The sequence below is a fragment of the Lepidochelys kempii genome, chromosome 17 (genome assembly GCF_965140285.1).
Source record: "Lepidochelys kempii isolate rLepKem1 chromosome 17, rLepKem1.hap1, whole genome shotgun sequence".
NCBI lineage: Eukaryota > Metazoa > Chordata > Testudines > Cheloniidae > Lepidochelys > Lepidochelys kempii.
Genome location: NC_136396.1, coordinates 5,091,596 through 5,113,804, shown reverse-complemented (window position 1 = coordinate 5,113,804; position 22,209 = coordinate 5,091,596). Strand labels below are relative to the sequence as shown.

Sequence of the window (22,209 nt, the reverse complement as noted above, 5' to 3'; positions counted from 1 at the left end):
AATAAGAGAGAAGTGGACAAGATAAACGAAAAAGAGGCATAGTTTCCTCGCCCCCCCTTCAATAGACCAATCAGAAAACAGTGGTAACCCTTCTATCCAATTATCCATCACTATTAGTATAGCGCCAATCTCAGCCAATCACAATTGCAGTCCACTCTCAGCCAGTCATAATTCGCGGCTCTCCTTTCCTAACCAATCACATGGTGCAGTTTTTCTTCCAACCAACGGCCGCATCCGTGTCATAAGCAGGGTTTACGTCCTTCCCCGCCCAATGGGAGCGGGTCTGTGTCAGCAGCGGGCCAATCACAATTAAGCAGTGAGTGACAGCTGCCCAATGACGACTCCCGGCTTTCCCATCCTGAGAAAGAGGGGGGTGGCTATATCTCCGCCGTTGCCTGAGGAATGTCAACTATTCAACATGGAGACGGCGGTTACCAGGCTTGAGACCATGGTGAGTTCACGGGGCGGGGGCCAGGCCGAGAGCGGGGCCGGCGCCGGCGCGTGAGAGGTTGTGGGGGCGAGGCTGGAGGTAAGCGGGCGCTGGAGCAAGCTGTGGGCTAGGGGGGTCAAGGGGACCGTCCCTATCCAGACTCGTGGGGGCAGCTGGGGATTGGAGCGGGAGGCACAGGACTGTTCCTCCCTCCTGTCGGGCCGGTCCATTCTTCTTTCGAGGGGCAGCGGGGAGGACAGATTCGTCTGGGTCTGTTCATTTTGCCCTCGCCCTGGGGAGGGGAATAGGTAGATCTTGGCGGGCCGCTCCATTCACCTCTCCCCGTCCGGCGGTGGGGGGGGGGTAGAGGGCGGTCGCCTGGGTCGGTCCATTTTCCTCTCAGGCTGGGGAGTGGAGCAGAGCTGGTCTGGAGTGGTCCATTTTCCTCTTTGGCTGGGGAGCGTAGAGGTTGCCTGGACTGGCCCATTCTCTAGGGAGGGAGAGGGCATGGAAATTCCAGCCCAGTACATGTGGAGCCTAGCCTGGCTACTCTGGGCTGTTCCATCATGCGGGGGTGGGGGTGGAGCAGCAGAAAGTTCATTTGGGCCCGTCCATTTTTCTCCTTCCTTGGAGGCAATGGGGGCGGGGGGGCATAGAAGTTTTCTGGGTGGTCCCATTTGCCTCTCATCCCAGTGGGGTGGTGATGGAGCAGAGCTCACCAGAACTGATCCATTCTTCTCTTTATCTGGCGGTGGGATGGGGAGGAAACTGGAGCAGAGCTCATCAAGGCCACTTCTTCCCTCATACAGGGCCCCTCTTGTATGGGGGAAGGAGGGCAGAGCTGTGCTGAAGCTGATCCATGCTCTTGTCCGGTTGAGGGTGGGAAGAGCTCACTTGGGCTGGTCTGCTTCCACTTACTTTGAAGTATGAGTGGTCAAAACTTGTGTGGGACATTCTGTTTCCCCAAAAGCTTGTGGAGGCAGAGCTCCTGTTGGCTCGCCTATTCCCCACTGACCATGCTGATGGAGATCTTTCATGAGCCGTTTCAATGTGGCAAAAAGACTGCTTAGACTGGTATTGTGTGCCCCGCTTAGTGGGGGAAGGAAGATGCTCACTTCAGCCCTTCCAGGCCATACGTCTCTTAACTTAATTTTAGCACTGTTTGATCGAGTCCCCCTCAGGCAGGACCAAGTCATGCTGTGTAAGTAGTTTCCTTTTTTCCTACCTCCAGTCATGTTAAATAGCTGTGCTTTAACACACATCATTTTTATAGTGCAATTAGGCCCGAGAAAGGATTCCCCCTTCATATGCACCAGAGTCCTTCTGTGGTATCCTTCAGGAGGTAGTTCGTGTTAACCTACTTTTTTTGTTTCTGGAGTTCTTATGTTAATTTATTTCAGTACTTACTGGGATTATTATAGGCACATATTTGTCTGTTTATAATTTTGTTTAACATGCTTGGAGATGTTTGGGAATGGTCTGTGCATTCTAATTTATTATGAATATTAATTCTTACATTGTGCCATAAACATAGATTTTATAGGCTTTTATATGAGAATTACACACACTAAAATGTGATTCTGCAAAATATCTCTATATTGTTTCCTTGTGGTATTTGTCAGCAAACTTCCAATTACCCATTTATCTCAATAATGCTACTAGTTTCGGTAACCCATCTAATAGACCATCAATAGCCTCACAGAGAACACACTAGGTTATTGAATACAGGGAGTTAGCTATTGCAGTAGATTAGTACTCTGGTTTTTAATATATGGAAACATGGGACTAAAACTTTAATTAGGTGGAAGGTGAAAATGAGTTTGGTGTTCTCCTGATCCTTATTTATACATTTTAAAATCGCTATAACAAGCTTCTCAAGAGAAACTCAGAACTAGGAGGTAAAATGGCAGAGCTTTGTGGGAAAGTGTTGATGTTTTATGTCCATGCTATCGCTGAATCTAGTCTGTGCTTTTAAGACCTTCACTTTCATAACCACCAAATTAAAGCACTTCCTAGCCCCTTCTATTTCATTTAATAACTTTTTTCAGTTACCTAACTGTCCCTCCCATTCATGTTTTTGAACTTCCACTTCCAATGTAATTATTTCTTTAATACAGTAACAGCAATGAGCAAATGAAGCATTTGTTGTCTGAAAATAAACAACTTGTACTTTTGGCTGAATGCCTTCTAAGCTTGTTCTTCTAATGTGCCTCTGTCATCTCATTGAGTGACCTGCATTACCTTCCTTATTCCAGTCCAATGGCTCTTCTGAGTAGCACTGTAACATATGTAGTGGTTTTATGAGAACACTAGATTACAATTTGGAAAAAAATAACATTATTTGTATCACATTATTAGAAAATATCTGAATCTAATGCTCCAGAGTTAAAAGGTCATGGCATTAAAAATGTACACTATGTAAATCTGAATTTCACAGTATATTTGAAAGATGCATGCTTTGTGTTAAGCTGTTTTGTGTGGGTTTTTGTTTGTTTTGTTTTTTAAATCCCAAGCCATACTTTGGAATCTGGGAAATTATACCTTTATAGCGTCCCATATCCAGTATCTACTAAAGTGGTGTCATCCTATTCAAATAATGTTTGGAATGGTAATACTATACTGTGTTTGACTTGAATGATGTTTAAATTCTTCTCAAATCTCAGAAGATCAATTTTGATTTTAAATGTAGAACTTGTAGTAATGTCCATACAGGTCAATTTGTTTTGAAATCTACCTGTCTCTTCTGTTGCTTTTTTCTTTTTAACCTTGTCCTATTTTTAAATTTACTTCTTTAAGATTATTTTTCTTATGGAAAAACTGCCTAGAAATTATCAATATCCTGAATGTCAAATTTTGTGTCAATATTTCAAATACTCACATTTTAGCCACACTTTGTAGAATCAGATGGATCATGATTTTTGCTTCAGGACACAAAAATAATTGCAACAAAAATAATCAAGTAAATTACTGTTCAGGAATAGTGAGTGATATCAAAGCCCCTTTAAAGTCAGTTAGAATCTTGCCATTGACTTAATTGGAGCCAGGATATCAACCAATGTTTTTATGACCTACTTTCCAGGTAGACGTCTTGATTTTTGCATTAGGATTGGTTTGGACCAAATCATTTATTTATATTTATATATAAAAATTTGCACTCTGTCACTACTACCTTATGCTACCAGTGTTTGACTATAATTTATTCATTTTCTCCTATATTGGCAAGGGCCATCTTGCATTCTTTTGTTTGATTTTAGGGGTACTGTTGACTTGTTCCAAGGGGAGGCATGTCCAGCTGCCTTCTGCAATTAGAAAGGACCATGAGTGACACAATGCAGAGCCATCTTGAATATTTAGTTGTATATTCTCTCTCTCTGTCTTTTTTTTACACGAGATGTTACACAAAGTTGTACCGTTTTACTTTGTTTTAATTTCTTGCACGCAAGCTTAGCCAGCTTTTCAAAACAGTGTGTGTGTGTGTCTTATCTCTCTCTGAAAGCATTAAATTATTAAAATTAATGGGAATTTGTCTTGCTAACTGTCCCTGGTATTGCAGTTTTGTGTATCTTGTTTATCCTTTTGGCTTGTTTATTCTTCCTGTATTTTCTATGAAGTCGTCAGCTCTTTCCATAGACGTGTGATTAAAATAGTACTTCTAACTTCCCCAGTTTCAGTATGTACTTCATGAAAAGCTTTTAGTCTCTAGAGGAACCAAGGATAGACTATAGTTGTTTTGTAGGAAAACTTAAAAAGAACTAATTTTATTAATAGGAATGTGAATGATAATATTGAATAGCCATGTGGCTTAAAAGCGAGTCTGCATACATTTGAAAGACAAATGACCAAATTACAATAAGAAAAGAGTGAATCAGAGGATCCATAATGTGGTAAAATTCATTATATAAAAAGAGCATAAACCTAAGTTAGTTTTTTTTTTGTTTTGTTTTTTTTAAGACTTGTTGCATTTCAGAAGGAGATATGCACCCAAGCTGAGGCTCTGATCCAATGCCCATTGATATCAATGGGAGTCTTTCTATGAACTTCAGTGGGCATTGGATCAGGCTCTAATGAGAGTACTGAACAATATATGGTGGTTGATTATGATTAAAGAAATGGTTGTTCTATAGTAAGTATTATTTACTTTTAAGTCAGACCTTCAAACATTGAGGTAGCATAAAGGTCTGAGGAAAATACATTCAAGTATGCAACATTTCAGTGTTCCTTACTGTAAAAACACAATTGCTAAATTAAATTTAAAATGCTTGTTTGAGAGCAGTCTTGTTCCATTTCTTTCATTGTATTTTTAGTATGTTGGACCTACTACCTTTTACTTCCTGGTGAGTGGTGTCTGTCCAGTGCCCTTTTTATGTTGTACTACTAGTGATCATGCACAAAAAGCAGTGCAATGTTAAAAGGGCATTGGCCAGTGATACTGTCCACGTTAGTAATTTTTTTTTTTTTTTTATGGAATCACAATTTAAGGGTCAGAGTACTTGTGTTTAGTCAGACTGGAAGACTATGCTACAATAATCATAAAGTAGGATTGCCACTTACACATTTTTCACACATGCTGTCTTTATCAAAACTAGGATCATGGCCCAAGAAATATGTTCCACATGCAAGGAAGGGAACATGGTACTGGTTTCCCTAGGAAAACAATGTAGATGATGTCATAGGTGTGGAGTTGGCTCAGGTTGCAGCCATGGTGATTCAATACACCTTCATTCAGTTCCTCCATTTGTCTGAGTCTTGCTGTTAACAATCTTAGAATGTACAGGTGGAGATGGCCATTGGAATTATCTAGCCCTAGAGGTTCTGAAGGTTTTCTCATATTGCAGACCAGATTTTAATAAAGAAAATATCTTTTAGACACCTCTCCCCTAATTCACAATCATGTTGCCCCGCTCCTATTTGTGACCATGTATCATTGCTGTGGTAACCACAGCATTTGCTAGAAAAATATTAGAAAACTAATTGTTAAAATAAACTTAAGGTAATTTAGCAGCTGGAAATAAGAACAACAAATTTCATGTGGCCAGAAAGTGTTCCCTGGATTATCAGTAGTCCATGGACCACAGCTGGAGAACCTATGGCATCTCATTATTCTGTTCAGCTGTATAACGCACATGAAAGAGAGATATATTTGGAAATGTGATTGTCAGGCAAGAGCAGCAGCAGCAAAATGTTCTTAACTGAATTCACAACAGATTTTTGGTGTTTTTTTATCATTTTCTTTTGGTCAAGAGAATCCAGACATTCCAAAATGTGTTAACAATTTCCATGTCCCTGCATGTGTCTAGTAGGCCTGATGGGCATTAACCTTAGCCTGATTTCCATAACCCACAAGACGCCAGCATCTGATATCGGCTTATTTTTACTTAAAGCATATATATAGATGGTGTTGACTAGATGTTCAGGATTCTGGTTTCCCTTGTTTCAAAAAGTGTCAACCTACGAAATAGAAACATTACTTCTGTTCAAAATATAGCTGACGTAGGTTATTCTTACCTTTCCTACGTCTTGCTGCTAACGAATGCTCTGACTTTATTGCACTACTGTACTTTACAGCTAGCAGTGCAATAGTATTGTCAAAGCATCTGAAAGCAGACTACCCAGCAATACCTTGATTCTTGCTCTACAGCTTCTAACAGTTTCTTCAAAGCCTGTGAGTAAATCTGCATTTAATAAATTTACATTTTTTCATTGTTGTAAAATATTCATTGTGCAAAGGTTCCAAATCTATAACAATATGGTGAGATTTTTAGCACTGAAATTAAATTGTATTTTACTATTCTTAGATTTAGAAAATGGTGTATCTGTAGATTTAAAAAAAAAACTTGAATGGGGATTAAAGATCAAATCACTGTAAACGTTTAAAAGAGATGCATTTGTTGAAACAGACACTTATTACATTTTCGCAAAATACGAAACAAGTGCCAGAAGGGGGGGGTGTATCTCAGATGCATCTAAGCTGTTCTGGGAAATTTTTTATAATGGGCATAATTTCTTAAATGTGTGTAGGTATATTTCTACAAAACATGCTGTGATATTTAATTATATTATTTTCATTAACAGCAAGTCTTAAAATATTAGTTACATGATAGACAAGCAATAGTCACATTAAAATTAAATGTCCTCAATTATAGAAGTAACCTGCAGTTCATGGTTCACTATCAGTCTATAAATCTCAGATTCTGCCTTGCTTAACATGCTTTATATTCTTATGAGCTGTGCTTCGTACTTTATAAAGGCACGGATAATTGTAATCTATTCCTTACTTCAAACATATTTAAACTGTATTATCTTGGAAACTAAGTCTTCCTAGATGCTTTTTAACATCAGTCACAGTAATCCGTATTCCTGATGTCTTCATTCTGAGATTATGTAGCTGCAGATAAAGAAGTTATAAACAAACAACAAAGTTATAAACAAAAAACATACTATTTTGATGGGCTGTCATTAGAAACAAAGAATATAAAAAGAAAAGGAGGACTTGTGGCACCTTAGAGACTAACCAATTTATTAGAGCATAAGCTTTCGTGAGCTACAGCTCACTTCAACTTTCTCCCACAGAGGATGACACAATTACCAGGACAGATTTTTTTTTTAAATCCTTACGAAGGTTTTTAAACAATAAAGAGTGTAATTAAGAAGTAGTTTACTGTATATCTTTATGATTAATGGAACTTTTAGGATTGGACCTCAGGAGCAGTTTTGTCAAAGTCAAATGGTAAATTATTGGATTAGTAGGTTAAAGAAGCATTTTCTTCTTCTTCCTAAAATTGGAGGACTTCTCAGTTAAACTCTTCCACATCTGTCCTGTGTTTTAACTACTGTGCTAAAGTTTGCCAAAAGAAGTATCAGTTGTGGGGTTACCAGATAGCAACTGTGAAAAAACGGGACAGGGAGTGAAGGGTAATAGGTGCCTATATAAGAAAAAGCCCCCCAAAACAGGACTGTCCCTTTTAAAATGGGACATTTGGTCACCGTAATCAGTTGAAGAGAGTAAAAGTTTTCGCAAAAAGAAAAGGAGTACTTGTGGCACTTTAGAGACTAACCAATTTATTTGAGCATAAGCTTTCATGAGCTACAGCTCACTTCATCGGATGCATTCAGTGGAAAATACAGTGAGGAGATTTATATACACACACACAACATGAAAAAATTGGTGTTATCATACACACTAAGGAGAGTGATCACTTAAGATAAGCTATTACCAGAAGGAGAGCGGGGGGCTAGAGGGTCCCGCTCCAAAGCCCGTTAATGTTGATAGGAATCTTTTGAAAGAACAAACCAAAAATACTTCAGCATCTACTGATAGTAAAGCCATTCACTGTGTTTGTTTGTATTTTTCCTGTCATCTTCATTTGTTCAATTTAAGAAACCCGAAGTTCTGACTGTAAATGACAAATGAGTCTATATTCTTCATGATTTTAATGTTTCTATAATCTGTGTTTTCTGGGTTACATGCACATAAATTCCTGATTACACAATCTCTTTGTTGCTAATTTGTAATTAAAGGATATCACTGTAAAGATATCATTGCCCTTAATGGAATTTTTAAAGCTGTAAAGAAATAATGTGAGTTATGTTAACTTTGAGTTCTGTTAGAAACACAGGACAACATCAATAAGGAAATACCTTTTGAAATTTGAACTATAATTTAATATTGCAAAAATAGTGACAAGGAATGCAATTGCAAATAATCTAGGTTCTAATATTATTATAATGTAACTGTATTGGCTTGTTGAAGCAACTGGAAAAACTAATATCAAAGTTCAGTCGGTTCTGTGTGTTACAAAATAGGTATTATCTTTGAACATTTGTTTCATGTTTTTCTTTAAACTGTAATGCATTTTAATTTTAAGTTACTTAAATAATCAGCTGGTGTATTTTACTATCAATATGAATTTTAATATTTGTTATGGAAACGAGAGCTAAGTATTATGATTCTTGTGAGTTTTGTCCTAGACCTACCATTTGTGTATATTTGACTTTTTAAAAATTGACTCTGCTCAGGAGAATAAATTGTGGGTTTTTAAAATTTAATCTTGTTTTTTTTTCCCCATTAATATTTTGAAATATTTAGCAGGTATTTTATTGTTAGACTGGAATATTTTTTTAAAGTTTCTTATTAGTACGGACCAGCACCTTCTCATTATATCAATTTAGGATGTGGTTGTCAGATAGGTTCAGCACTTGTATGCTACATAGCAATTTATTTGTGTACTTTGAAATTGAAAACTGTATTTTGAGGAGGTTGGTGTGAAGTTATGGGGTTCATAGAATTGTTTCAGTGTTTTATTTTTGTGTCTTCTCAGAATCTCACTTATGGAGCAAAAGGAACCTTTCAAGAAACTTCAAGAAAGTTAATTTGAATACATAACTTCTAGTGTTTCTTGAGCCTCTAATATTTTTGTTTATTGGCTGTTCTATTTTCTTTTAAAATAAGTTTAATAGTAAATCTAATAATGAGGATTTTTTTCTATTGGTGATTGAGTTTTAAATATCAGACTTTTTGATTCTCTTATTAAAGTAATCCCAAAACAGTTTAATAACTTAAGTGATCTCTGATCACGCACCATGGTCTTCCCCCACTTACTGTTGCTGGGAAACATTTGAGCCTGATGGGTACAAATCATGACATTCCATGTGATGTGTACAATACTATAGTCCTTTTTGGAATAATAATAGCTAATTAAAGATAAATGTTAAATAGCAGCAAATGTTTGGATAAGTGAGTGTGGGGGAAAGGAGGTGCCTCAAAAGGAGAGAGTGGTTCTTATGTATTATTACACATGGTGGCTAATTCTGCATTCCAAGTCTGCATCATTCACCAAAAGGGTCTGATGGATGTAAATCAGAAGAGAGAAGTTAAAATGGCTTTTTTATAGTGACATAAATCTGAGATAGACGGAGAAGCTTTGTCACGCATTATGATTTGTTTAGTTTTAAACTATTTAAGAAGAGTATTATTAAAAGATTTCTAATTTTCAAGACATTGTGTGTGTGTAGATAGACATAAGTCTTAATGGGAAAAGATCTTGTGATTTCCATTATTTTGTGTGAAGCAATCTTCTAACAAGAAAAGACAATTGGATATACTTAACTTCCTAAATATGGGCCTGATCCAAAACCCATTGAAGTCAATGGAAGTTAAGTTGTAGTAGTGCATCACAATTCTTTTTGGTCATTTCAAACAGTTTAACTTAAACTGTAATTATTACTATAGAGAGTGAGAAGTCAGTTGAAACCCACATTGAGTTAAATTAATTCTGTAAATATTTAGTTTATGTTCAAAACAGTCCCTCTCTCAGCTATAATTCCAAATGATTACATGAAGAAATTCAGTGTTAGTTTTGTGAACTGGGCACACTGCCTTTCTATAAACCAGAAATCCCTAATAGACATTAAAATGGCAGATGAAAGTTAATTAAGCAATAATCTTATCCCCTATTTCACAGGACAATTATCCAATTCCCTAGTGACTCATTTATCCCAAGAAAAGAATTGAGTGAAACGTGTTGGTGATGTCATCAGTTTGATTGTCCACTTATCTGCCTGATTTATCAGGGAGCAATTAAATTTGTTGTGAGTATTTTGATCAAACAAGAGGACACATTCTTAAATAAAATATCTGTTGATATAACCAGATCCTGAACTGTCATTGATAGTCTCTACTCACAGCTGTGTTTACACATTATTGCTAATAGAGTTTTTTTTTTTTTATATTGAGAAAGGACAGTGATCAGGCTGAGAGAGCTGTAGAAATCGATGGAGAAGATTTAACACCTTTAACTAGAAAAGTTGGGGGGGGGTGAGAGTATTTTTGTTTCATTAGCAAAGTCTTACATTTGAATGTCAGATACCAAATATTTAGTCTATAAGCAAATGATAAAAACTAGCAATGTTGTATGAAATACTTCTTGTATTAGCTTACTCAAGTAACAATCCTTCAAAAAAAAAGTGTAATAGAAGAGCTGGATTCAGCCCTTAATGTCCTAGTAACAAACTCATGTAAGAGCAGATTTAAAATTGCAGCAGCAGTGACTGTCTCTTAAATACAGTTGCATTATCAAGTCCTGGTCTACACTACAAATTTTTGTTGGTATAAACCACGTCGCCCGGGGGTGTGGAAAATCTTACTCCTGAGTGACATAGTTTTACCGACCTAACCCCTGGTGTAGACCATGCTACATCAACGGGAGGGCTACTCCTGTCAACATTGCTACCCCCTCTCGAGGAGGTGGAGAAACTCTTCCCCCTTTGGCGTAGATAGTGTCTTCACTAAGTGCAACTGTGACACAACTGTGCTGCTGCAGCACTGTAAGTGTAGACAAGCCCTAGGTATGGATGTGCTAGTTCTCTTGTGGCATTTCTGTCCCATATACATTTAATATTAAAATATCACTTCTTTAAAAATGTCAAATTTACAAGTACAAATAGCAGGCTGTATCATGCATAGAAGACAGTGTCTCTCACAAAGGGTTTTCCATTTACATAACACAATAAAACTCAGGTGCCTAATACATGAATGGATCAGGCAAGGTCCAGTTTTTGACAGATGTTTTCTTTGCTTTTTTGAAATAATTTCACACTTTAGATTATAATTTAAAAGCTCCACAGAAGAACTTCACCTTGAGATGTGAATTAAGAAAAGGTAGGGGTGTTTGTGTGTGGTGTAGTAAGAAATTGATGCTTCCACACAGTGGGCAATACAGGCAGTGGTGAAAGACTGTACAAAGACAAGAGCGGGAGGAAGGAAAGAGTAGGTGTGTGGAGTGGGTTAGACAAAGGGAGTAAGGGAGAATAAGGAGAAGTGGGGATTCTACTTGAATAGAATGTTTCTAACTCCTTAGGGTATCTGATGGTAGCCTAGAAAATTTTTCTAGTGTGGTTACTCACTGTGGCAACACAATTATCCAAGCAGCAGGTGTTGGATGTGTTACCTGCCTATTTCTACTAATACAATATTTTGATTGTCATTTTCTTTTTCTACAATATTTGGACTCATTTTAAATTGTAGACAATATATGGTAACGTTTCAAGCTAGATGTGGGGACTTAGCTGCTGTCAAGTTTCACTAATATCTGTGGGAACTGTGCATATGTCTATGAAATAAGTCATCACTATGAAAACCTATCCTTTACACACTTAAAATATTTATTAAATTTGTCATACCATTCAGTCATTCAAAGAAAGCTCTGCATAATAAGATGCCAGTCAAAGGTGGATCACTTTGTACATTATATTTCCTTTAAAGAACAGAAAGGTTGCAGAAAAGCTCTTGTGATTGCTGTCTACATATAATGAATGCTAACACCACAAAGGCTGTTGAACTGACAATAACATACAAAATGTGTTTAAAGAATCAAAAGAAATTTACAATGCATTTTGTCAGTACAAAATGCAAACAGTTAAAGTATTAACTTCAGCTGAAATTTCTAACAGTTTCCTTGAATTAATGGGAGAATTGCAATGGGTTTTTAGTTATAAGAAATTCTTGGAGCTTTGAAAGGTTCAGTGGAAGCAATAGGGAATAACAGCCTTACTTTCATATTTCATTATTAAATATCAATTTTTAGAAGAGTATAGAAAGCCCTTGTTCTGTCATAACATCTAAACCTCAAACTTCACCAAAATAATCTAAGAAACTAGGAAAGTGTGCTTTTACAAACAATACTATTGTGGGAGAAGTTACCAACCCATGAACATCCATTGTATTTTAATTTTAAATTCCTGGAATAAACACCAACATCTCAATGACTTCAGTCAGAATTGAAAACTATTTTCTCTGACATTGTTTGGAAGATACTTTATCTGATATCATAACTACTGTCAGAGGAAAGAAGTTAAGTTCTCTCAGAGAAAAATCCTCCTTAGATCCTTCAAAACCTATTGTATCAGAAAAACAAAGTCAACAATAAACTACGGTAGGCCTAGTGTATGAGTGAATACCTGCGTGTGTGTGTATATATACCATTTGTTTCAGTATCCAGAACTCTGGTCACTGCTTCTGGGTATTCAGCCCACATCCACTGATCTCAGAAGTGTGTTATGAGAATTATTCAGTAAGAAGTCTTTCAGAAAATTCAGGCTCCGCTGTTATGAAAGTCCAAGTGTGTTATCCTGGCCCCACTGAAGTTAATGGCAAAACTCCCTTTGAGTTCAGTAGTGTCAGGATTTCACCCCAAATGGTCTGCATAAAGTACAGTGCACCCAGTTCCTTCTATTTTCTTTTGAATCCTTATATCTCTTGTATCCACTTTGCATTTTCTCAGGAGTCCCCTTTCAGAAATCTAAGGTCATATAGTGGAGCCTAAATGGGGTATTTCTGACAAAGGAACGTTTTAAACCTGTTGTGGAAAAACTGCCATATTTTCTTAATCTCAAATCTTTCCCACTGGCCATTGTGTCTGCCAAGAGGGTTATATTAATATGGTAGCCCTCTTTATCAAAGGGTTTTACGTGCAGTTTCTTCCAGACAAGGTGATTGTCAAACCACCTTCTGGTTTGTTTGTTTATTTATTGATTAATATATTCCAGAGTCCTCAAACAGGTTGGAATAACGTCCTATACCAGCTGTAATCAGGACTCTCAAAATCTACTTTGAACAAAACTAAATACAAATCTAACCATTCCTGATTTCATATTTTCCTAATCAGGAGCAACTGAAAGGAAATTCTGTTCTCTGGCTTTGTAAACAGAAAGATATAAGTAGGATGATCTCTGTATTCTTGTTGATCAAATACTATGAGATGTTCTTTCCCTGCTTTCAGTTCTTTTAATGCAAAGCCTTTCAGTTAGCTCTAAATTCCATGCATTACAATAAAACCGAAGACGTATTATTGATAGATATAGATGAATAACGAAATGTTCCTGCCTGTTTGGGTTCACCTGTTTTGAGCTTGTTTATAGTTCTAAATCAATGTGTTCTAAATCAGTGATTCTCAGACTTTTTTGTACTGGTGACCCCTTTCACATAGCAAGCCTCTGAGTGTGATTTCCCCCCCCCCCCCGCCCCCCCTATAAATTAAAAACACTTTTTTTAAAAAATATATTTAACACCATTATACATGCTGGCGGCAAAGCAGGGTTTGGGCTGGAGGCTGACCCCCCATGTAATTACCTCATGACCCCCAGTTTGAGAACCCCGGTTCTGAATGGTACAGCATGCTATATGGTGTATTATACATGTAATAGAGTGCACCCAAAGAGATATTGCCACAGATGAATGCGTGTCCTTATGACAGGTCCGAGAATGTTATAAATGTTTTTTAATTTACCCTCCCAATTCTGGATCACTATTTTCCTTTGTCGAAACTGCATACTGGCAACAGGGACTTGCATATTATACAGTGACACTTGCGCTGTGAAGAGCAGTGAGCTCAACTGTCAGATAATGCAAGAAAATGCTGCTGTCTGCTCCTGTAAGTTTTTCTTCAAGGACCTTCTTGGCCACTACTTCTCATTGCCTGCCAAGTTCTTATCTAGCTAATTGCTTTAAGGCTACTTATCTTTAATTACGTTGACTATCAAGAGTTTGCAAGTTTACTCTTCAGTATATAAGGTTGGAATAACCTACAAACATTAGTAACTGGGGGAACAGCTCCTTGCTTATAGTACATCAGTCTTTCAAACTGAAACATCTTTATTTCTGGGGTTGGGGTTTTTTTTGTTTTTGTTTTGTTAGTGCAGGAAAGAGTGATTAAATGATATGCTTTTTGTCTGAATTTTTGTTGTTTAATACGTTGTGATTGATCTTCAATGTTTTAGTTCCAGAAGGCAGAATCTGATCTGGATTACATTCAACACAAATTGGAGTTTGAAATAATGAAAAACCTTCCTGATAATCCATCAGCAGAGGTACTATTTTCAGATTAAATTTGTAAATTTTGTTGTATCTTGCACAAATTCACTGTAAATGGGTAATTCTCTAATCATAAAACACATTTGATTGGATATATATCAAAAACTCCTGGTCATTTTGTATGTTTTTGTTTTTATGCTCTATTTTTGCAACATACCAAGACAGTTGATGTAGATTTATTTCAAAATAGCCACATCTTAGTATAATGGAATGCTCCATACTTGTGTTTTGAGAAATCAGCTGGAGTGTTAGCAGACACTGTCAACTTCAACACCCTCCTCAAGACACACCTCTGCTATGACACTTGCAATAGATCAGCCAACAAATGATGACTAGACTCGGGGCTTGTGGGAGAAAGAAAAAGAGTAAGGGGGGGTATAATACATTATTTATAGTATTTTTTGTAAATCTTCCCTCATCCACCCCACATGTTCAGATGCAGTGAAAAAGAATATTGATTTTTTTATTTTATTTATTTTTTTTTACAAGAGGTGGCTTACACGTTCTAACTCAGGAAAATTTAAGAAAGCACAAAAACACAGTATCTTCATTCTATTGTATCTTCTGTGGAACCAGAGAGTTAGTGGCTTATTACTATTTGTTTGCCTATGAAAAGTTATCATGTGGCATGGGTAGATGGAGCAAGAGGTTTCCAAAACATGAAAGATGTCATTTTATGGGTAATGTGCTACTGATTGTAGTTAAGCGCTTCCACTATAAAGTGTCTTTCAATTCTCTTTTTAACAGCTCTAGTTGCCATATACCTTGGGAACATCTAATCTGTTTAGTCTTGTGTAGCCAAACTGATCATCTTTCTAATGTCTTGATAGTTTAAACGTACTTTTCACCTTGATGTAGGAAAATCCAGTGACTCTCTTAGAGGAACTCTCAGTGGTGAAGTCACGTTATAAAATGTTATGTACGCAGCTGGAAGAAATTTCTATAGAGCAAAGAGAGTCTATGAGCTGTATTCACGCTACTCTAGAAAACACTATGAAGATGGTGCAGGCAGTACAGCGACATGCTGATCTTGAGGTAATGGTTTCGGTTTACTGATACGGGCCCCAGTCCTGTGAACGCACACACGTAACCTTATGGATGGGAGTAGTTCCTTTGAAATCAAAGACTAAACATGTATGTACAAAAATGTTACTGGAACAGGGGTTAGATTTTCTTTTTTGGGTGGAAAATCTTCTTACATCTTCTGTTGAGAGATCACATTACTGAAGTAACAGCTCAATATATTGTACTCAATCTTAAAAACGCTTTTGCATTTGAGCAGCCCTATTGAAGTGGGGCTACTCACGTTAAAAGTGGGGCTACTCATGTTAATTAAGGTTTCTGGGACTGGGCCCATTGTTGAACTCAGGTCTGATTCACCATTGTGGTAATCCAAGACAATTCTGGTGGAATTCCATTGATTTCAAGATGAAGTAAAACAATGGTGAATCATACCCCATGTCTCTGAATAGTTTGATGGAAATTGATGTTTCAGACACTGAATTAAATCCCAATTTTTAAACTGATCTTTGAAGTGTTCTCTATTATCTTGAAAGCTGCCAGGTAGAAAGTGAAACTGACTGTAAAGAAAACAAAATGACCAATGTATTTTCACTGTGAGTGGAGGTAAATATAAAATTGTGAACATTCTAAAATTATTTTAATTTTGAATAATCTCAGATGATAGAAAATTTAAAGCTTTATGTAAGCATTATCATATTTTTAAAAAGTTTCCTTGTGTTTCTAAGTGTTGTGCAAACATTGACTACTTAATCCTTCAAAAACCTCTTATAGTTACTTTTGTAGACAGGGAAGGTTAGACCTAGAGAAGTTAAGTGATCAGCCCAACATCAAACAGAATGTTAAACTAAAATATTCCTGGGTCCCAGCCCTGTGTTCAGTACACTGACTGGATGGCACTGCCTCTGTCAAAATATTATACTTAATCTGACCGTGTCCCTAACCAAACATTGTGACTCCTACTTTTATATTCTATATAATATAATATAAATAAAGTTATGCTTTCTCATTATTTAAAAAAATGGCAGTTTCCTTCACCGCTCAGAAGAGAAAATACAATGACCTTTCCTCTCCATTTGTGCCAATGTTATGCTGCCAAGTAGCATGTTGAGAATAATTGTATAGGTTTCTGTCCTGGGGTGAAGTGGTAAAGTCCTGAGCCACTTACTTGTGCCAAGTAGGATTAGGCAACAAATTTTCAGCTAGTAGTTTGTATATTTGTTTGTAGCCGTCTCTATACTTACTATAGTGGAGACTGATGAAACAATTTTAAAAAGCAGGATTAGAATTTTTTTTAAATGGAACATTTATTTTTCAGATGTTAATCTATAGTTCTAACATTAGAATACTATGAGTAGATTTTTATTTGGAGTTTGAACATGAGCTTAATGGTGGGATTTTCAGAAACACTCAGCCTTAACTCTTCTCCCATTGAAGTTAATGGGAGTTTACCATAGTTTTAAATGGGAAAAGGTTTAAGCAAACTGAGTGCTTCTGAAAATCCCACCGTAAGTGGTGAAAATAGCAGTTTCTTTTTCCCCCTAGCTTTCACCTCTGTCTGAAGAAGAACAGACTGCAGCACAACGCTTAGCATGTAAAACGGTTAAAGGAACAGATCCACCAGTGGAAGAGGTAATTGTGGCTTTATATGGCTTGATTCTGCAATCCCCTTACTCCCAAGTAATCTCTGTGAAGTCAGTGGAACTATTTGTGTGAATTAGGACTGCTCCCTTGACTAGCAGTTTTCAGGAGCGTGCCCTGAAATAGTTTCACTTTTTACTTTTCCAGTTTATTGCACAAATGTTTTGTTTTGTTGTGCCCCCCTCCCTCTTCTCCCCCAGGGAATGGTTTTAAGAAAATTTTGTTTTGGAAAAGCAACTTTAATCTCTTACCATTTACTAAGAAAACAGTGACTCTTTGTATTTATATGGTAGCATATATTTTAAATCATGCCGCTTTAGATCACATATAGCATGCAAAACAAACATGAACAGTACCTTGAATTCAGAAGAGCATTCTGTTCTGGTTGATCAGTTTCTTGTCACAAGTGCTCTGTCAGATCATTCAGCTATTAGTAGAATAGCTACTAAATCTTTGGGGTGGGGGTGAAGAGCATAATTACTTCAGTCAAACGCCTAGAATGATTTTCAATATTTATAATTTCCTGTTAAATATTAAATTGAAAACTGGCTAAGAATAACTTAACCACATTACAATGCTGCTGCAATATAATATGAAACGAAAGAAGTCTAACACTTTTAGGCAGAAACTCCGGATTTCTGCCATAAAACCAATCATAACAAAGACTTTTCATGGTATTAAACAACAAATATCAGCAAAGATTTGTCAGGATCTTTGTTACATAAAACCTGGACTTAAATCATATTTGTTTTAATGTATCTTCTTGACCTTGTCTGTCTCTCTCCTTTTTCCACTGCTTATCTATCAATGCCATCTCACTTTCTGTCCTTTCATCACCACTGTTTGACAGTCTTCCAGTATCTTTCTGCTTCAACTCTATTTTTGCTAATTTCATCATTAACATAATTATAATCCTAATTAAATCACAATGATAATAATATCATTTGTATTACTTTAGTGCCTTGGAGCCCAAGTCATGGAATAGGACCCATTGTGCTAGGCAATGTACAAAAGCAACAAAGACCATCCCTAACGCAATGAGTTTACAGTTTAAGTAAAAATCATCATCTTTTCCCTTCCCCTGTTTATCTTGAGTGGTCAAGATACAATTTGTATTCAAATACCCCAGACAAAATTAGGCCTACCCCTGCTCCAATTGAGGTCAGGGGAATCAAGATTGGGCCCTAAATAGGTATTGCATGTTTTTGTTGTTTTTCAAAGAGGAAGAGAAATCACCCCATCTTAAAGGCTCTGTGTTTTGTTAACCCTCTCTTCTGGCTGAGGAAAGCTGGATGCAGCTTCCTCTAGAGCCCATCAGAACTGTTGGCCTGCAAGAACAGCTTTATAAAGCTCTTAAGCATCTCTTTCCCTTCCTTGTGCTGTGTGTGCAGTGCTTTCAGCCACTACCAGATAGGAGAACTGGCTGGCCTGCCTTGACAGCTGATTTCCCCCCCACTCCCTTCCCAAACCTATGTTATCTGTTCGGCACTAGGATTTCTGCATGCTGACTAGTAGCTAGTGTGGGAACTCACCAGGAAGCATTCACTTAATGCTTAGGAATTCTACCATATCAATTCCTTGGCAATTAATTGCCAACAATCAGCCATATTTCTATATTGGTAACTATGTTAAAAACTACAGCTACTACTTCAAAACTGTAGTACAGTATATATGAAACTTGACATTCTGTTTATTTTTAGCCACTTTGTTCAGTGTCTACAGTTCCTATTCCAGATGGGGGTAAGTGCTGACAACCCCCTTCTACTGCTTTGCAGAAATCAGCTTCCTTTTCTGAGCATTAACATTTATTTTTTTTCTGGTTGCTAAAAGTGTGTATATAGGCCCCTCTGTAGAGGGGTGTGTGTGTAGATAACCACATAACTTTAATTGTAAGATATTCAAACACACCAAGTTCAATATTTAGGATATCAGTATGTATCTTAAAAGTATATTGACATTGTTAGTGTATTTCGCTGTGGACCTATATATTGTGAAATTCAAGGTTAGCATAAAAAAATCAACTTTTTTAATAGATATATAATATGCCCACAATGAAGTGTGTGTATGTATATTTTATTTTGTGTGTGTGTGTGGATATTTAAAAAGTTGGAGTTTTTAGGATGCTAGCCTTAAATTTCATAATATAGGCCCACAATGAATACACTAACAATGTCAATATACTCTTAAGATACATATTGATATCCTAAATATTTACCTTGATATTTCAAATATATCTTACAATTACAATTAAGGTTAAGATTTTGTCAGTTATTTTTAGTAAAAGTCATGGACAGGTTGCAACCAATAAACAAAAACTCATGGAAACCTGTGACCTGACTTTTTTTACTAAAAATAATGGGTGTGGAGGAGGGGGACTGATGGGGGATGACTGAAGCCCAAGCCCCACTGCGGGGATGAGAGCCCGAGCTCCGCTGCGAAGGGGGCTCCAGTACTCACCACTTTGGCAGCTGACAGCTCTGGGGTCCCCACCACCTGTGGCAGCTTGAAGCTCCAGGGCCTCTGACAGCTCTGGCCTCACCATCCCAGGGCTGAAACTGCAGCAGAAAATGTCAGAGGTCTCTGAAAGTCATGGAATCTCTGACTTCCATGACCTCCATGACAAACTCCTATCCTTAATTATAATAATCATTACCAAGGAATGGTTGGATAAATCTCCTTCAGTTTCTGAAAGTAAGGCCTTGCAAATAATTTTAGCTGAGAAATGAAGGCTCCTACTACCACTGATGGCAAAACTTCCATTCACTTGTGGGGGAAACAGGATCAGGCCATGAAGTTTTTGGTCTGAGATGTCTGTAGAACTTAGTGCTTTAAGTAAACAGTTAATTTACTGTAGTTATAAAATAAATGAACACAGATGTTAGAAATTAGTTTTTAACATTCACTGTAGAGTATATACTTAAATGTGAGAAACTGAGGGCCAACTTCAACCTCAGGTACAACTCCTGTTTATTTCATTGGGAGTTATGCCAGGACTGAAACTGGTCCTAAATCTGAAATTGTCTTTATAGTTTAAAAAGACAGTGTTAGTCTTAATATGGGAATAATCATTGCTTTGTCCGGACATGAATCTTTATAACAGGGTTTTTCCCAGTGATCTATTGGTAGAGTCTTGTTATACCAAATTGACAGACCCATATTAGGTTTCCATACATACCTACTTTCTCCCCAGGCCAGTAAAAGCCTTAGCAGTCTGGAGGTGTTACACAAGCCGAGGGGAGGGAAGACCATTTAAAAGTGTCCTTTAAGGGTTCTGTGAGAAACACTTTTTCTTGGCTGGGAGAAGGCTGTTTGGTGCCTGGCCACCAGAAGTATCTAAAGTGGGAAAAACTATAATCTTCAGGACTCCTTTGAAGTTCCTAGAGGAACTTGCCAGGCTAGAAAGATATGTTCACTGATTTATTTATTTATTTATTTTATCTGTATTTTGTATTTTTAAAATTGTATTCTCTCACTTCCATGATTTATTAAAGAAATTACCTGTTTTGCTCAGCACATCACTCTGAATGCTACAGCTGTAATAGTGAGAACCGCACATTACTGCGTAGAAATTGTGATGTACTGGAGGGGTGGGTGGTTAACAAGAATTGATACTTTTGAAGCTACTGCTGGCAAGCATTGTGTTGCTGAGATTAAAACCAAATGGAAAGTGATGCCGCCTGTTATATTCTATATGTTTGATATTGCATATGCATAATGATGAACATGCCAGTAAATAAATATCACTTTTCAGCTGGGATGACTGCTTCCAACAATATGTTCAGAACAGTATTCATGTAACTGTTATAGTTGGTACATGGGCAGATATGCCTTTCACCAGTCTTACAGTTTTCCAGTGTCAGTGCTGAGCAAAACTTATATAAATTAGGTATTGCAGCAGTTTGATATACTATGTAAGCAGTATTACATGAGCACTTCTAAATATTAAAGTAACCCTAACTTCACCTGTGTATATTTTTGAGTAATTTTTTATTTTAAAATTGCTAGAACCACAGTTCAAACCAGTGACTAAGGAGATGTTGATGGCTGTACCAAAGATTATCAGAAGCACTGTTAAATTAGTGGACCTGAACAGCTTTTACAGGGAACTATTTAACTACTTTGTTCTAAATGGGAACAGGTAAGCATTGAAGGAGTATATGATTATTAGTTTTTTCAAGCCTTTCATTTTTAATAGTTCATTGGTGTGACTAATAAATCATAACTTAATGTAGGCTTTTTTGAAACCAAACAGCAACTAAATCTGGAGTCCTCATATTGCAGCAAGCAGTTAACTGGTTTCAAAAATTGATCTAGGCTCCTGTTGTCGATTTCTGTTAGGGTAAATGTCCCAAGATGACACGGCATCACACCCCTTTTCCCCCCCCCGCCCCATACTCCTTTTTTGAGTAGGGTTGGTTTAAATGAAAGTATCAATTATCTTTACTCATATTTTAGCAACATTAAACAGCAAGTTCAACAGAAATAAATTGTTTAACTTAGGCCAGGTCTACAACATTAAACTTAAATGTCTATGCTAGAAGAGATTTTCAGGTATAGCTATACCAATAAAAACTCTTAATGTGGTTGCAGCTTATATTGGTTAAAAATGCTTTTGCCAGTATGCCTTATTCTAGTTTGACAAGCTAAATAAGCTATACCTATATAAATACTTTTACACTGGGATAACTATCTACATTAAGGCTTTTGCCCGTACAAAATTATTACAAACCTTCTACCCCCACTCCATACATACATACATACATACTTCTAACTGACATTGCTATATCAGGGAAAGTTTCTAGTGTAGACCTGGCTTAAGATGTTGAGCAACATTTTTGAGAAATTATTTATGAGAAGAACTTGGGCTCTGTCTTTTCAGATTTCAGTAAATACTTTGTTGAATAGTTTGCTCTTGTCTTGCAGAGCAGCATTGAATGTTGCACAGATGAACAAGATGAATATGAAAGCCACCAATTCCCGGCTACAAATCCTGAAAGAACTTTCCATTGTAGAAATTGACAAACAAGGAAATGCTAAGTTAATTGTGTAAATTTAAGCCTAAATGAACTAATCATATTTTGATAGAAGGAATTTGGGTGCAGCTCCTGGTGTATTGGTAGGCAAATAGTTCTCTGTTTATAAAAATGATACACATTGTGAAAATGTGTTGTTAATGTGACTGTATTAAGATTCTCTTTGTAATACCCAATTGTGAATTAAAAAGCATATATCAAGTTTTGTAAACTACTTT

At 36.9% G+C, this 22,209-nt stretch overlaps 1 protein-coding gene across 5 annotated transcripts; it reads left to right on the top strand.

Annotated features, from left to right (window-relative positions):
- Nucleotides 1–345: 345 nt before the first annotated feature.
- On the top strand, nt 346–22,192 carry SKA2 (spindle and kinetochore associated complex subunit 2). Of its 5 annotated transcripts, none has more exons than XM_073316196.2 (7): nt 346–451; nt 14,204–14,293; nt 15,225–15,332; nt 16,863–16,949; nt 18,659–18,698; nt 20,964–21,096; nt 21,882–22,192. In XM_073316196.2, the coding sequence occupies exons 1-7, from the start codon at nt 419–421 to the stop codon at nt 22,006–22,008; spliced, it is 618 nt and encodes a 205-aa protein (XP_073172297.2). In that variant the 5' UTR covers nt 346–418; the 3' UTR covers nt 22,009–22,192. The 5 variants fall into 5 exon arrangements, with proteins under 5 accessions (XP_073172297.2, XP_073172296.2, XP_073172295.2 ...); XM_073316195.2 differs by having other exon boundaries at nt 15,156–15,332; nt 21,887–22,192; XM_073316194.2 differs by having other exon boundaries at nt 15,156–15,332.
- The last annotated feature ends 17 nt before the right edge of the window (nt 22,193–22,209 follow it).

Coding starts and splice junctions, on each gene's coding strand:
- SKA2 (XM_073316194.2), top strand. CDS start 419: ATGGAGACGGCGGTTACCAGGCTTGAGACCATG. Junction 452..14,203: donor TTACCAGGCTTGAGACCATG/GTGAGTTCACGG, acceptor TCAATGTTTTAG/TTCCAGAAGGCAGAATCTGA. Junction 21,097..21,881: donor TTTGTTCTAAATGGGAACAG/GTAAGCATTGAA, acceptor CTTGTCTTGCAG/AGCAGCATTGAATGTTGCAC.